This window comes from Pinus tabuliformis, chromosome 3_2 (assembly GCF_031772625.1).
Source record: "Pinus tabuliformis cultivar Carrire ecotype Pingquan chromosome 3_2, CPIR1, whole genome shotgun sequence".
Lineage (NCBI taxonomy): Eukaryota > Viridiplantae > Streptophyta > Pinopsida > Pinales > Pinaceae > Pinus > Pinus tabuliformis.
Window position 1 is genome coordinate 1,043,667,159 of NC_142302.1, and position 15,288 is coordinate 1,043,682,446.

Below are 15,288 nucleotides of genomic sequence, written 5' to 3' on the forward strand. Positions count from 1 at the left end.
TGTGTATAGCTGAGATGTGGTGTTCAGAGAGGTGAAATATGTTATTAAACATGAACTCCAACCAAAGGAACTTGAGAAGATAGATTTTGAGCTAAAGGAGGAAGAATCAGACTCTACAGCAGAGGAGGAATCAGAAGAGCCACAAAATCCGGGTGTGAGAAGATCAGTTCGAGAAAGAAGGTAGCTAGAAAGGTATAGTCCATTTTCTTTCTGTTCAAATTTTGCTTTATCTATTACTGATGATGATCCCAAAACTATGAAGGAAGCAGTATATTCAGAGGATGGAAAACTTTGAAAAGAGGCCATGGTTGATGAAATGGCATCTTTGCACAAAAATGAGGCTTGGGATCTTGTGGAGTTGCCGGCTGGAAGGAAACCCATTGGTAGCAAATGGGTGTTCAAGAAGAAGACAAATGCAGAAGGAAAGGTGGAGAAATACAAAGCTCGATTGGTAGCTAAAGGTTATTCCCAGGTACTAGGAATTGATTTTGGTGATATTTTTTTCTCCTGTTGCCAAGGTAACTTCTATTAGATTACTTTTATCTGTTGTTGTTGCTTTTGATTTTGAGGTAGAATAGATGGATGTGAAGACAAAATTTCTTTACGAGGATCTAGAAGAGGAGATCTACATGAAGCAACCTGAAGGCTTTACGGTGAAGGGCAAGAAAGAACTGGTATGCAAGTTAAAGAAGTCTCTGTATGGGTTAAAACAGTCACCAAGGATGTGGTATCAAAATTTTGATACATTTATATGGGGACTTGGCTTCACCAGAAGCAAAGCAGATCACTGTGTGTATTTTAAATTAATTGGTGACCGTGTTATTTATCTGGCCTTGTATGTGGATGATATGTTGCTGGTTGGAAATGACAAAGAAATTATCTAGGATTTGAAGACACAATTGTCCTCCAAATTTGACATGAAAGATCTTGGTGCTGCAAACTATATTTTGGGCATGGAAATTAAAAGAGATCGGGCAAAGGGGAAGCTCTGGTTAAACCAGAGGAAGTATGTTGGGACAATATTATAGAGATTTAATATGCAGGATAGTAAACCGGTGAAGGTTCCTATTCCTGTAGGTGTAAAGTTATTTGCTGAACAGTGTCCCAAGACACAAGAAGAGGAAGATGACATGCCCTGTGTTCCATATCCAAGTGCAGTCGGTAGCCTGATGTATGAAATGGTCTGTATTAGACCAGACATTGCACATGCAGTGGGAGTATTGAGAAGGTTTATGTCAAAAACAGGAAAGGATCATTGGACAACATTGAAGCGGGTTTTCAGGTATTTGCATGGCACTAGTGATTATGGTTTGTGCTACCAAGGAAGACCGAGATTGGACAGAGTGTTGGATATTTGTGGCTTTGTTGATGCAGACTGGGCTGGAGATCTAGATCAGAGAAGATCTACAAGTGGGAATGTGTTTAACCTATTTGGAGGTGCAGTCAGTTGGATGAGCAAGAAACAATCTATAGTGGCACTATCAACTACAGAGGCAGAACACATGGTAGCCACTCATGCAAGCAAGGAAGCAGTTTGGTTGCAGAGATTGTGTTCAAGTATGGGGTTAGTACAGGGAGCTATAAGGATAGACTGTGACAGCCAACGTGCAATTTCCTTGGCAAAGAAGCCTGCATATCATTCAAAGACAAAGCACATTGATGTTCACTATCACTTTGTGAGGGATATGATAGAAGATAGAAAGGTGTTGCTGGTAAAGGTGGACACTTTGAAGAATATTGTAGATGCATTGACAAAATATGTGAGCTCTGAGAAGTTCTCTTGGTGTAGAGAAACAATGGGTGTTGGAGGGTTGGATAAATGACTAAGGTCTCTTGTGGCCCCCTGTGGAAAGAAAAAAACAAGTGGGAGAATGTTGGGTTGTGTTATATTCTTTCCACGACTAGCCCACGTAGTTAACCTGGGGGTTAGAGCAGGGGCGGAGCCCCCCCTTCGTTGTGCCAATTGCGTAGTGAGGGGAGTTACAGGGGGTTCGAGGGGTATAGGTAACCCCACTCTATGGGGTCTGGGGTAGCGCCTTGGAAAATTTTGGTTTTGGAACCTATGTTAGGTTGGGCAGACCCACCTATGGTTTTGTGCATGATTTTCACACATGTTTTTGGATGCAATGGTTTTCAGTCCATGGTTTTGGACGCGATGGTTTTCGGTCCATGGTATTGGATGCTTAGGCATGTAAAAATATGTATTGTAACATTGAAAGGAACATAATGAAAAATCAAGCTGGTAGTCCCGGTTTTGAGATCCAGGGGAAAGTCTCTTGTTTTATGTGTTATGCTCTTGCATTGTTTATTTGATGGGTTTTAGAATTCATATGCAGGTAATTTCCATACGGGGTTAAAACCTACATTACCCTATCGAAAGTGTTTGCCATGCCGAGCTTGAGAACAAAGACTTGTTCTTCTCAAGAGAGAATTGAGTGAATTGCTTCCTAGACTAAGAGGATATTATCCACAATCTGTCTTTTCTGAATGAAGCTACCCTAGTTTTCAGAGATCAAAAGAGCGAGAAGGTTCTTGAGGCGGGTTGCAATAATTTTTGCTAGGATTTTGTAAGAAGAATTTAACAAGGAAATGGGTCGAAATCGATTGAAGGTGGAGGGTCTAGTTTCTTTGAGAATTAATGAAAGAAAGGTTGAATTGGTGTTGCCTCCAATTTTGTATTTATGTTGTGCCCAATGGATCATCTTGAGAAGATATTTTTTTATAAGTTTCCAATAAGATAGATATAAGTATTTAGAAGAGTTTTTGGCGAAAATCACATCATAATTCATTTGTCGACGTGTTTCGAACCAACAAGTGTGGTTCTTCAACTTGTTTTGACGATGAACCACACTTGTTGGTTCAAAACGCATTGACAAATGAATTATGATGTGATTTTCGCCGAAAACTCTTCTCAATACTGATATGGATCAAAGAAACCTCAACTCAACAAGATCGAAAGGCGATGGTAAATCCATCTAGACTTGGTTCTTTGTCAAGATGCAAACTTCATATTTCCCGTTGCAATTCTTCTTAGTCCATTGGCTTTATTAAAGAAACGTTAGCATTGTTTGTGAATATTTTTGGAATTGACCTCAGAATTTCCTAAAAAATGGTCAGTTTGGGATCTATTGTCAGAAGTCTGCTGAAGTGCAGATTTGCTTCACCTTTAACCACTCCTAGCCCTTCGATGAGCACATTCTATTCTCCATATATTGATTTGAATCGATTTTTGCTTCTTCTAGCCTTCACTTGATTGTGAAATAAGACAATGTTCTTGTCGCCTACTTGAATCTATAAGCTTCTAGATTTGATTCTCTAATCCTCTTCTTCTTTTATGCTGATTTGGTATGACTTCCAATATATTTCCTTCTCTTTTTTTTGGACCTATATTGTCTCCTCCTCGTTTTCCAACATTTTCTGCATATCCACTAGCTCCTTTTGAAGATCGTTCTTTTCTTGTGCTGGCTCTCTATAACTCGTTTTTACCCAACCTTTTAGGTTTTATTTAACAAGCTTTAATTTTCTATCCTAAATGAAGTTGGGGGAGCCATCTATTTTAGTGTGCTAGACCTATTCAATCAATTTTTTGAAATATTTATTTGTGGCCTAGAAGGGGGTTATATAAGAATGGAAGAGGGCATAAATTTGTGCTCTCATCCAAGGTTAAATTGATAGGATTGTGATTAGATGTTGCTATAGATAGGATTCTTGAGGAAATCGAGCCAATTCCTGCAATGAGGTTCCTATGAATTATGAATTGATCTAGCCTTTCCTTGATTTTACCTAGTCCTGTTTGCCTATTGCTTCAAGTGTATTTTCCATTCTTTATATTGATTTCCATTAAGTTGTGCTCAACCATAATAGCTTCGAGCTTGTCTCTGCTTGGATTTGGAAGAAATAGGCCACCTCCTTTTTATTTAGCACTCATTGCAAGGTTGATATCACCAACTAATATAATGAGTTGGTCAACATCAGTTTCTATCTTTGCTTTTAGAGCGTTCAAATATTGTTCTTTGTCCCTATAATGCACTGGGGTGTAAATATTGTAGATTATGAATTTTTTTCTGACTTACTTTGTTGTGATGACTAATATTTATCAAATTTTGTTCTCTATGAACTCTTTGAATGTCTAATATTGTATGGTTCCATATTGTGCATATTCCTTTTGATGCACCTCTTACATTGATTGTTTCCTCTTTAAAGTTCTTGGTGATTTTCTTGATTGTGGATGTCATTTCCTCCTCATTTAATTTGGTCTCCTGGATTAATAGGACTTCAAAGGTTTTTTTATCTTATTAGATATTTTAATACATTTTTTTTTATACATGCCCAAGGCCTTTGTAGTTTCAAGATACTAGATTCATTATTTACCTTGTGAAGGGGTGGCAGAGCCCTTGACTCTCCCTGCCTAGGTTTGTATTTCCTTAAATGTTGGCCCTTTACCTAAAAATGAATCCATTGGTTGTTGAATGCCCATTTCCATGTATTTTTGTGTTGCTTCATCATGAACTTCTTTGTTGGTCTTCCTTCCAGTTTTCCTTTGAAGTGCTTCTAGTGGTGTTGAAGCCTCTTTAGCTTTAATTCCGGTCAAGATTATTGTAAAGGAAGGGATTAAAGGGTTTAGGGAAGAAAGAGGGGATTAGAGAGAGGGGAGATGGGGTCATCGAGGATAAGATCATGTTCAACAAGTGGATCTGCTAATGGGGAGGTGGGAATATGGTTAATCTGATCTAGATTAACATATTGAAGGATGTTGCGAGGTTGTGTTAAGGAGGGTGGATCATCAAAGGCCTCCACCTCTTTAGACTTGGAGTTGGAATATGGAAGGCCATCAAGATCATAAGGGATATTGGCTAAGGATCCAAAGGAGTTTGAAGAAATGGGCAAGGAGGTTCAATATTGAGGCAAGGGATTGGAATTGGAGGAGGAGGAGACAGAGGTAGAAGGTGTAGAATGAGGGAGATCAGATTGTTTAGTGGATTTACTGGGGTTATTGTTTTTGTGCCTAACTAATTCCCATTGTTTATAATGAATCTCTTGAGGTTCAACTGTTGATTGCTTTGGACATATATTAAGGAAGTGACCATATTCGTGACATACCTTGCATTTGAAGGGAAACTGTTCATAATCAAGCTACTAAATATGCGTCCAAATGTCTAATTTGAGTTTCAATACTTTAGGGAGTCCTCTGGCTAGATCAACTTCTACATAGATCCTTGCACATGCATGCATGTTCTCCTTTGGTTCACTTCGATTAATGTATTTTCCAACTACATTTCCTATGGTTCTTACTGATTCGTCTCCCTAACAGTGGAAAGGGAGGTGAGAGGGATGAATCTAGACCAGTACTGCGTTGGGGATATTGAGCTCAGGATAAAAATTTGGAGTCCATCTATTTAAATAGAGGTGCCTCAAGTCTATGAAATATGGTCTATTCCTGAAGATTAAATCATCATCTTCCTTGGATTCAAAATAGAAGATGAAGTATCCTCTTCCGCAAAAACGAGCCGAAATTTTCCCTTGGATTTTTGGAGACTCGTTACACTCTATCCATTTTTTCACAGCTTTTGGTGAGGGCTAGAGTCAAATGAATTTTCGAACCAATCCTCGCTTAGCAAGGGAGAGAGTTGTTTTGCGAGGAATGGTAGCAGGCATAACTATCTTAGGAAAAAATTCCATACACTTACCAAATTTGGAGACTGAGGGGCGTTCACGAGGTGCACCAAGAGAAGAGATAAGGGACAAGAATACATGTGCAATTGGGTCAGATAGATGAGGAGCCCCCCTAGGGAGAGGTCTTTAGAGGGGTCATGGGAGCCAATTAGAACTAGGGATCAAGATCAGTGCAACAATAGCTTCAAAGCGCCCTTAACAACAAATCCTTTAATTGAATCTAATCACAAAAAATGATTCTATTAAAGCATTACCCTCGGAAAAATATGCCTATTATTTTTCCTAGTAATGAATTGCTTTAGCACATACGTCCATGATAAAGTTTCAAGTATACATATTTGTAATTCATAATTCGTGTAATGAGAAGTGTCTCTATATATTTCACTATATAATTTTATATGTATGTGTGAATTCATATAGTGAATGAATTTCAATGAATAATTACATTCTCATGCAATATATTACATGATGAAATAGAAAAATTTATTGTGATCATCTATATAACCCAGTCTCTCCATAAAATAATAAACAATATGTTAATCTCTTGTCTCATTAAAATAATGCATACTAAAAAATGGTGAGAAATTAAAATAATACACACTAAAAAAGGGTGAGAAAGGAGAGGCAATATAGTTTATTAGTAAAAAGATGGAGTTATTTTTTAACTGTGGAAAAATAAGACAATAAACATTATATTTAATTTGAATATGAAGATAAAGGTGAAGGTGAAGATGGACAATGTTAACTATTGTTGGCAAAGATAAATGTCTTACTCACCTTTCAAAAACATGTGATTTACGTGTCTCACGACGCTTTCCGGTCTCTTAGACTCCATGTATCATGAATTTCTACTTAAAGGTATAAAGGAAAATTGAAATAAAAAAATCAATCTCATAAGGTTCATGCATTTGTTGTTGTAGTTATTATAATGTTTTCTATCACATTGAAAAGTAAGTAATAGACAATTTTTCTTATAATTACTCAAGTTAATATTTATTTACTATTAATTAATATTTATTCATTGTTAAAATATTCATTCATTGTTAAAATATTCATTCATTGTGAAAAGTATTTAACAACATCAAAATCAACTTCCTTCCCATTCAATTCATGATATTAAACTCTTTTATTAAAAAATGAGATTAATCACATTAAGATAATTTATCATATTAAATAAAAGAGAGTAATCCTTTATAATAAAAATATTTATTATTTACCCAAAAGAATAGTTAGATAAAACAAAATTAGAAGTGGTATAATTATTAATAATGGAAATTTTAATTATTAATTATTATTATAATAAAATTTTAAATATTTTATAATAAGTTTGTTTTTTGAGTTTAGTTGGTGAAACAAGCATGTGGATTGAATTTCGATCATCTAGATACACAAGGGCTTTCTATCATGTTTTTTGCCAATTGTGCTACCATTTATGGACCTTTATAATAAGATTGTTAATTGAATTAAACGAAAAGTAACAAGGGAAAAAATATAATTCCCAATATAACTTATACCAAACAAACTTACCAGCAATTGTTCAAATATAGATATAGCAGTGTATTGAATTGAAAATTATTATAATTGTGTGGTTTATATCAACGAAATTGACAATTAATTAATGATATATACATAATTAAATTGTGTATAAATTAATGAGATGTACATATAGTTATGTATTCCATACCAATTTTTACAATGAGTTATTTAGATGGAAACATAGTTTTATAATACGTTATTGATTAAATTTACATTTAAATATTTAATATGAAATATGTTTTTTATAACATAAATCTTTTCAAATTAAAAATAAGAAGTTAAATTTAAAGCGGGGTAATATCTAGTTTAATATATGAGTTTAATATTAAATGTTATATGAGTACATGATTTCATTGGAGATAGTTTTCTTGTATGATTTTAAGACTAAATGTTATATGAGTACATGATTTTATTGGAGATAGTTTTCTTGTAGATATTATATAGATGTATAGGTTGAAATGGTATTTCAATTTTAAAGTAAGATCAAAAAATATTTATGATTGGTTAATAACTTATATTTTTTCAACATAACGGAAGTATTAATGATCTGAGACCTACCCTAATAAATTAGCACATCACTTCACGTGGTGTGGTTTTCTTTAAATAATAGTGGCAAGTTAAAGTATTATTTGAATAACTATCCTCACTACTAATTGACAATACTTTATAATAGGTTTTGCTACTCTTCAAAATGTTTAATTAATATAAACCCATTATAACATATTATCAAATTTGATGTGTACACCTCTTCTAGACATTATCCTTAGACAAAATAACACATATCTATTTAACATAAATAACTACATTGAAAGCAATCCAAAAAAATTAAGCAATACAAATCCGCTATAATATAATATCAAATTTGAAATCTACACCTTTTCTAGACATTATTCTTATAAGTGATACACATCTAGTTTAACATAAATAAGCACATAGAGAGCAATACTTTTAATAGTAGATTCAATTATTTTCATACACATATTTCTTCTTGTCTTAATTCTTATTATTGGGGATTGGATTTTAATATAGCACTTGGTCATTTTATTGTGTTGTTTGTTGTGATAATGAGCTCACTTCTCATCCATGTGAGTTGAATAATCATAGAAATCAATTAAGAGGGATTGCAATTGCAATTGCAAGAAGTGGAGTCGAAGAGACTGTCTTGGAGAAATGCATTAAAGTATTAAAAAACAATTGGTGGTATTAAGTTGTATAATTGGTTAATAATCAATTGTGTATGATTGACTACGAGAGTATGACTCTAGTCCTCTAGATCACTAGATAATAGTCTTCATTTCTTCCTTACAGAATATGTCCCGTGAAGGACATTTTTCATGTAACCTTGTCAAATTTTGGATCGTAGAGACATGTACTTTGATCTATAACACCAATTTCTATTACATTATAATTATATAAAATATACTTTAGAATTATGAAATTCCTTTAATAATCACCTCTTCCAGCTTTAAAATATCTTATAAGGAAGTGTTAAAAATCCATATGAAAGTTAGACATCCTTAAAAGGGTTTATATAACATCTTTAAGCTTTATATTGTGGTTCTTTTTTGTAACACATAAATAAAAAAATATTTGAAATGAAAATTGGGTAAAATATTTGAAATGAAAATTGGGTAAAATAATAGATTTGAATAAGATTAAGAGGGTTATATTAGTAAAAACAAAAGCTAAATATGAGGATTAAAGATGGAATTGATAAATAAGTTATAAATAATGTTTATGAGGTATTAAAAGACAACTCAAGATTAAAAATAGTTGGAGGTGTGTTTAAAGATCATGAAAATAACTTCTTAGCTACATCTTTATATGTTTTCCATAAACAAATAGTTGAAGTGGAAGCCTTAGTTCTAAGGTAATTAACTCCTTCAAGTTTGAATTCAAAAGAATTATATAAAATAAGGGATTTCAAATTACTATTTTTTTTCTAAGTAAGATTAGTCTATTAAAAAAAAGGGAATAGAATTACAGCGAGGCCGAAGTCAGATACATTGCCCTGAAGAGAGGCAAAGGTGTCAAGATAAACATGGAATGAGACTGCCCCAGTTCAGGGAGCTCAGTCTTGAACCTTTTACTGAGTTTACAAAATACAAAAAAAGAGCTGAAATTCCATATCACCATCTGAACAAAAACATGCCCAATAGTATGGGCCGCCTGTCGAGCTATCATGACAACAAAAAACAAGCTAAACATCAGGAGGTTCTTCAATAATCCAGCACCAACCTGTATCATGCATGTTCCCTTCAGGAGCAGCTGTTGAGTTGGATGGACCAGGGTTGATCAGCACCATAGCCACGTTCAGAGCGTTGCTGGCTAGTGCCTCAGGAACCTGCAAAGACTCTCTACCAATCTCCAACTGGATGCTCGATGTCGGAACAGAAACAGATCCTGGGCCCTCCTGATGGGAACTAGGCTCTCCCTCTTGGGCTTCCTCCTGGAATACCACTGAAATATGTGTAGTGATTCTTGGACGATTCAGAGCGCTACAGAACGATTCAGAGCGTTGCAGAAGGTGAAGAGCGCAGAGCCATATGAGGGACGCCCTCTTCCACTTCGAGTGCGAGGATAGTGCCCAACAGAGAAGTCGCTTGAAGGGGAGGGCGACTCGGTGGACAGGCTGGAAGGCACCCGCCTAAGCTGACCTCGTCGAGACCTCATTCGATGGCGACGGCGAGGCATCAGGATGATCGAAGCAGTGGTAAGAGAGCGAGGCGGGGCAGCGACGATGACAAAGCCAGCGGAGCGCGTGACCACAAAGACCAGGCTAGCAGAAAACAGGAAAACTACAGTTCGCAGGCCTGGTGCCCGAGATAAAAACCAAAAGGAGGACGGAGGCAGCTCTACCGTAAGACTAGAGCTTGGATACAGAGTCGCCTCCCCATTCATTCCACCATAAGCATCAGTGAGGATGAGACCCACATAAATAATGCCAAAATCGGAGCTCCAACCAGACTTTGGAGAATTCTGCGAGTGAATCGTCAGGATTTTCTCCCCCGCCAGCTCATAATTGAGCCTTAAAATATCAATCTCCTTCAGGTCTCGAGAATCATCCAATATAACTGCCGCAGTAAATGGAGCCAAGGTTTGAATCGAGCCGGCGCGTGCGAGCACATAAACCAGGGTGCCAGACAGGGATGGAGTATCAGAGCCGATGAACAGCGAGCAAGTGAACTCTGCATACACCAAATTCTGAGAGCCTTCATTTATGAACCGGTTGATCATGCTGTACTAGGTGGGCAGGTGTCATGCCTCCTCGCACCACCTCTGTCCCATCCAAAGTGATAGCTGTTTAAACACCCGCATCCGGGGTATCTGCATCCTGTTGGACCAGAATTTTGCATTCCTGTTCTTGATCATGATTTTGGATTATGTCCAGAGCTCCAGTGATCAGAGTATGTCCATTTTCCACCCCTAGGTTGGCTAGAAGATCAGCGACCTTGTTGCCTTCCCGTTTAACATGGTTGCAGATGATGGCCCGATTAGTGTGAAGCAGTTGTTCGATTGCATTCAATCTGTCTTCGAGTCTCCAGCTGTTGGCTATTTTCTGCGCATGAGCCCCATTGAGAAGTTGATTGACCATGGTGATGAGTAATAGGGAGTCACCTTCGATTTCTAGTGGTTGAAAGCCATGTCGTTGAGATAGGAGGAGGCCTTGCCAGAGTCCCTCTAGTTCAGCCGAGTTGTTGGTGTCCCAGCCAATGTTTCCATAGTATATTAGGAGGGGCAAGCCCTGATGATCTCTGAATATACCTCTGAACCCAGCCTTCCCAGGGTTGCCCTTTGAATCCCCGTCAAAGTTGAGTTTGAAAGTGTGCTTTGGAGGGGGGGTCCATGGGTGCTTGCTTTTGCCGTTGCCTTCTGGATGTCTGAGATTGTGAGTACTTTGTGGGAGTTGAATGTTCCAGTTTTCCCATATGGCTTTCTCTTTTGCATTGGAGGGGAAATCATCCGGGGTCCAAGTTTGGAGCGCCAAGGTCTCTTTAAGATTGATGCAGAAGTTGCTCCAGAGGATTTCTGAAGGAGTGCTTTGATCTTTGAATATGTGTTTGTTCCATTCTTTCCAAATTGTCCATAGAAGGAGGCCGGGAATCAAACTCCATAGGTGGTTAAGAAGCTTGCTTTTATATGGATGCTGAGGCCAATGACGAATGGAATGGATGATATCTTCAGATCCTCTGCATCTTTTTTGGCATCGGAAGCTAGCTTTCTCCCACATTTGATTGGCAAGAGTGCAAGAGTCCAGGAGATGTTGTAGCGTTTCCTCCTGAGAATTACAATTGGGACACCTAGAGGGCCCATGATAGTTTTTTTCCTGAGATTGTCCCATGTGAGTATTTTCCTGTGCCCAACAAGCCAGAGGAAGAGAGAAACTTTGGGCCAAGTACCCTGTGTCCATATTCTGTCCCAGATCGGATCCAGAGGCGCTGTGTCTTTGCTCACAATGTTGTAAGCCTCTTTGGTGGTAAATGTGCCTCTGGGGGTATATCCCCATCTTAATATATCCCTGCCTTCTGAAGGTCTGATGCGTCGATTTAGTAGCTCCCTTTCCAAGACCTCCTTAGTCTGGTCATCTGCGTTCCTGATCAGCCTGTCAATCCACTTCCATTGTCTGTATCCCTGTTCTGTCTCCGGATTCCACTGTTGCTTGACGGTTTCCTTTTGCTGCTCTTCCCAATCTTGGCTAGGAGGCTGACTAAGGAGGCCGCTAAGCTTTGGAAGTTGGTTCCAGGCATCCGTCCAGAATCTGGCAGTGCTGCCATTTTTTATTTCCCAAAAACTGTGTTGTTGGATCAGCAGATAATGTTGTTTCGCAGCGTTCCATATTAGTGATCCTTTGTCATTCAGAATGAATCTTATGAGCTCCTCTGATGGTCTATGGTTGGCATATTTCGCTGTCCATATTGCTGCCCATGGCTTAGTGGGATCAGAGAGCCATTGCCACCATATTTTTGTGCCCATGATTGCGTTGCTTTGACTGGGGTCTCGCAGCCCTATTCCCCCTTGTTCTTTTGGCTTGCATACAGTGGTCCATTTTACCAAGGCCCATTTGCGATTTGTACCTGTTGCGCCCCAGAGAAAATTGCGTTGTAGAGCTTTGATTTTTTTGAGGATGCATTTAGGCGCTGCCAAGATTGAGAAGAGGTAGAGAGGCATTGCCTGAAGCACCACTTTGATGAGCACTAATCTACTGGCAATGTTCAAGGTTCTATGCGTCCATAAGGAGAGGCGAGATTCAAGTTTTTCAAGGAGCATACGCCAAGAGGCGTGCTTGATGGCAGAGTCTGTGAGGGGGGCTCCAAGGTATTTGGAAGGAAGGGAGGCTATGGAGAAGCCCAGGATACGAGCAATGGAAAATTGAGTGACAGGGGGAGTGTGATAGAAGAAAATTTGCGATTTGGCCGTGTTTACACTCATTCCTGAAGCTTCAGAGAAGTCATTCAGAAGGGATTTGTAAAGGGAGGCTTCCTGAACAGAGGGGTACCCAAAAAGCATGTTGTCATCAACGAACTGTTGATGAGTAATGGCTGAAGAGTTGTGAATGGATAAACCTTTGAGGCACTGGGAGATGAGGGCTTGCTTGATATGGCGTCCCAAACCTTCTGCCATCAGAACAAATAGAAAAGGGGAGAGGGGGTCCCCCTGTCTAATGCCTCTGGAGGGACTGAAAGGACGAGAGGGAATGCCATTTATGAGTATGGAGAAGAAAGTAGATGAGATTAAACTCAGAATCCAACGAGTCCATGTTGGGGAGAAACCAAAGGCAGTTAACATTTCTTGAATGTAAGACCAACTCAACTTATCAAAGGCTTTGGAAAGATCAATCTTAAGAATCATACATGCCTGTTTGGAATGCTTGAGGGAGTGTATGATTTCATGCGTGAGAATGATGCCATCCAAGATTTTTCTTCCTTCTATGTATCCAGCTTGTTAAGGGGATATGAGCAAGGGCAGAAGCGGCTTCAACCTGTTGGCAATGACTTTAGATATCACCTTGTAAATGACATTGCAAAGCGCAATTGGTCGAAATTTATCCGGAGTACTGATGTTCTCTTCTTTCGGTATGAGGGCAATGAAAGTTGAGTTTAGGGAAGGCAAAAGCCAATGAAAGGACCGCAACTCCTCCACCACTTGCCATACTTCTTCTTTTATGAGGTCCCAGAAGGTGTGGAAGAAAGTAGTGGTGAATCCATCCGGACCAGGGGCTTTGCCCTCCTTGAGCTGTTTCATGGCCATGTCCACCTCTTGAGGCATGACTGGTCACAGAAGGAGTTGGTTGTGTTCTTCTGTGACAATTTTCGGCATGTTTTGAGTGATCCTTTCTATGGCAGGATGTCTATCAATCTGGGGTTCCTGATGGACTTCCTGGAAGTGATTGATGAACTCCTGTTCGATCTCTGCATGGTTTTCCACTCTTTCCCCTCCTGGTTTTTGAATGAAAGAGATGGTATTGTGCATTCTTCTTTGAATTGTTGTTCTATGGAAGTATTTGGTGTTCCTTTCTCCTTCTTTCAGCCATCTAATCCTTGATTTTTGCTTCCAGAGGATTTCTTCCTGCCGTCTTCTCTCCTCCAGTTGATTGTGAATGTGCTTCTCTTGCTCCAAAATCCCTTCCTTGTATCCCTCTGTTATAATTTGTTGTTGGAGATCTTTCATATCTTTGTTAAGATCTTGTTGAGCCTGGAATATGTTGCCGAAAATCTCTTGATTCCATTGTTTGATTCGGGATTTCAGGAATTTGAGTTTCTGTTGAAACTGGAACATTTTTGAACCTTCAGGCGCAGGGAAATTGTTCCAAGTTGAATTGATGAAGTCTTTGAAAGCGGGGTGTGTGAGCCAGAACGCTTCGAATCGGAATGGACGCCTGATCGAGTTTCCTGGTCTTTGCCATTGGATGGCGATAGGCCAATGGTCAGAGCCTGCAAATGGAAGAATTGATGCCGTGATGTCGCCCCCCAGATGCACAACGTTGTCAGAGATGAGATATCTGTCTAGTTTGGAAGCAATTTGATGTTTGCCCGCCCTGCGATTGCTCCATGTGTGCATTCCGTTGCAAAATTGCAGATCAATTAGCAGATTATTTTGGATGAATTCTTTAAAGTGGCTATTTTCCAGGTCTAGCTTAGCGCGTCCTCCCCGCTTTTCCTCCAATTTGGTGATCATGTTAAAATCGCCGCCAATGATCCACAGTGGATGGTTTCTATTGAGATTAAGCGCTTGTATTGTATCTAGAAGAGCAATTTTTTTCCCTGTCTCCTGTGGGAAGTAAACATTTGTAAGATGACCATGAATGTTGGTGCCAATTATATGAAAAGTAGCCTGAATGATGTGATGGGAAGCATGAAAATCTGAAAGCGTTATAGCTTGTGTGTTCCAAGCAATAGCCAGTCCTCTGGAGGCCCCCGAAGCATCCACCGCTACCGAGTGACAACCCGGCCATGCTCTAGAAAGAATGTTGCCCAGAGTGTTGCTATTGCATTTCGTTTCCTGCAAGAAGAAAATTTGGGGCTGCTCTTGTTTTATCATGTTTTTTATCATCCTGAGTTTCCCGGGGCTGTTGAGCCCTCTTATGTTCCATGAGGTGAGCTTCATGGTTCACTATTGGTGGTGGATTTGTAATACTTAGTCAGCTTAGCATATCTGCCTGAGTCTACCAGGATTTTCCCTATTGCTATAGTTCTTTGAAGATCCGTCTTTCTTCCGCGTTTTTTGGAGTCTTTAGGAAGGAAGCTTCCATCCCACTGACTACCTGGCTGTATGCCCAGTTGATGTTGCTGGTAAGCCCTTGAGATAATGACTTCCAGTGTACTGAGCTGGTGCTCTTGAATCTTGTCGTAGTCTTTCTTTTTACAAGCTTGCTCAAGCTCGAAGATGTCAAGTCCTCGCAGATCTATGCTTTCCGGTTCTTCATCCATGTGTTGCGTCTGACTGCTTTCTGCGGAGGTGAGAGCTAGGGGCAGAAGTTGGTCGGGGAGTCCGTCAACATCCATCTCAATAAGTTTTCGATCAGGATCCTTGCGGGCTGCCTCAGGAGTTCTAGGATTCTCTTTTCGGGGCAGGGGTTTG

At 39.0% G+C, this 15,288-nt stretch overlaps 1 protein-coding gene across 1 annotated transcript; it reads right to left on the reverse strand.

The window, feature by feature from the left end:
* Positions 1 to 13,482: 13,482 nt before the first annotated feature.
* On the reverse strand, positions 13,483 to 14,814 carry LOC149184164 (uncharacterized). The gene has a single exon (XM_089415249.1). It carries the CDS (start codon positions 14,812 to 14,814, stop codon positions 13,483 to 13,485), a length of 1,332 nt encoding a protein of 443 aa, XP_089271375.1.
* Between the last annotated feature and the right edge of the window lie 474 nt (positions 14,815 to 15,288).

Coding starts and splice junctions, on each gene's coding strand:
- LOC149184164 (XM_089415249.1), bottom strand. CDS start 14,814: ATGAAGCTCACCTCATGGAACATAAGAGGGCTCAACAGCCCCGGGAAA.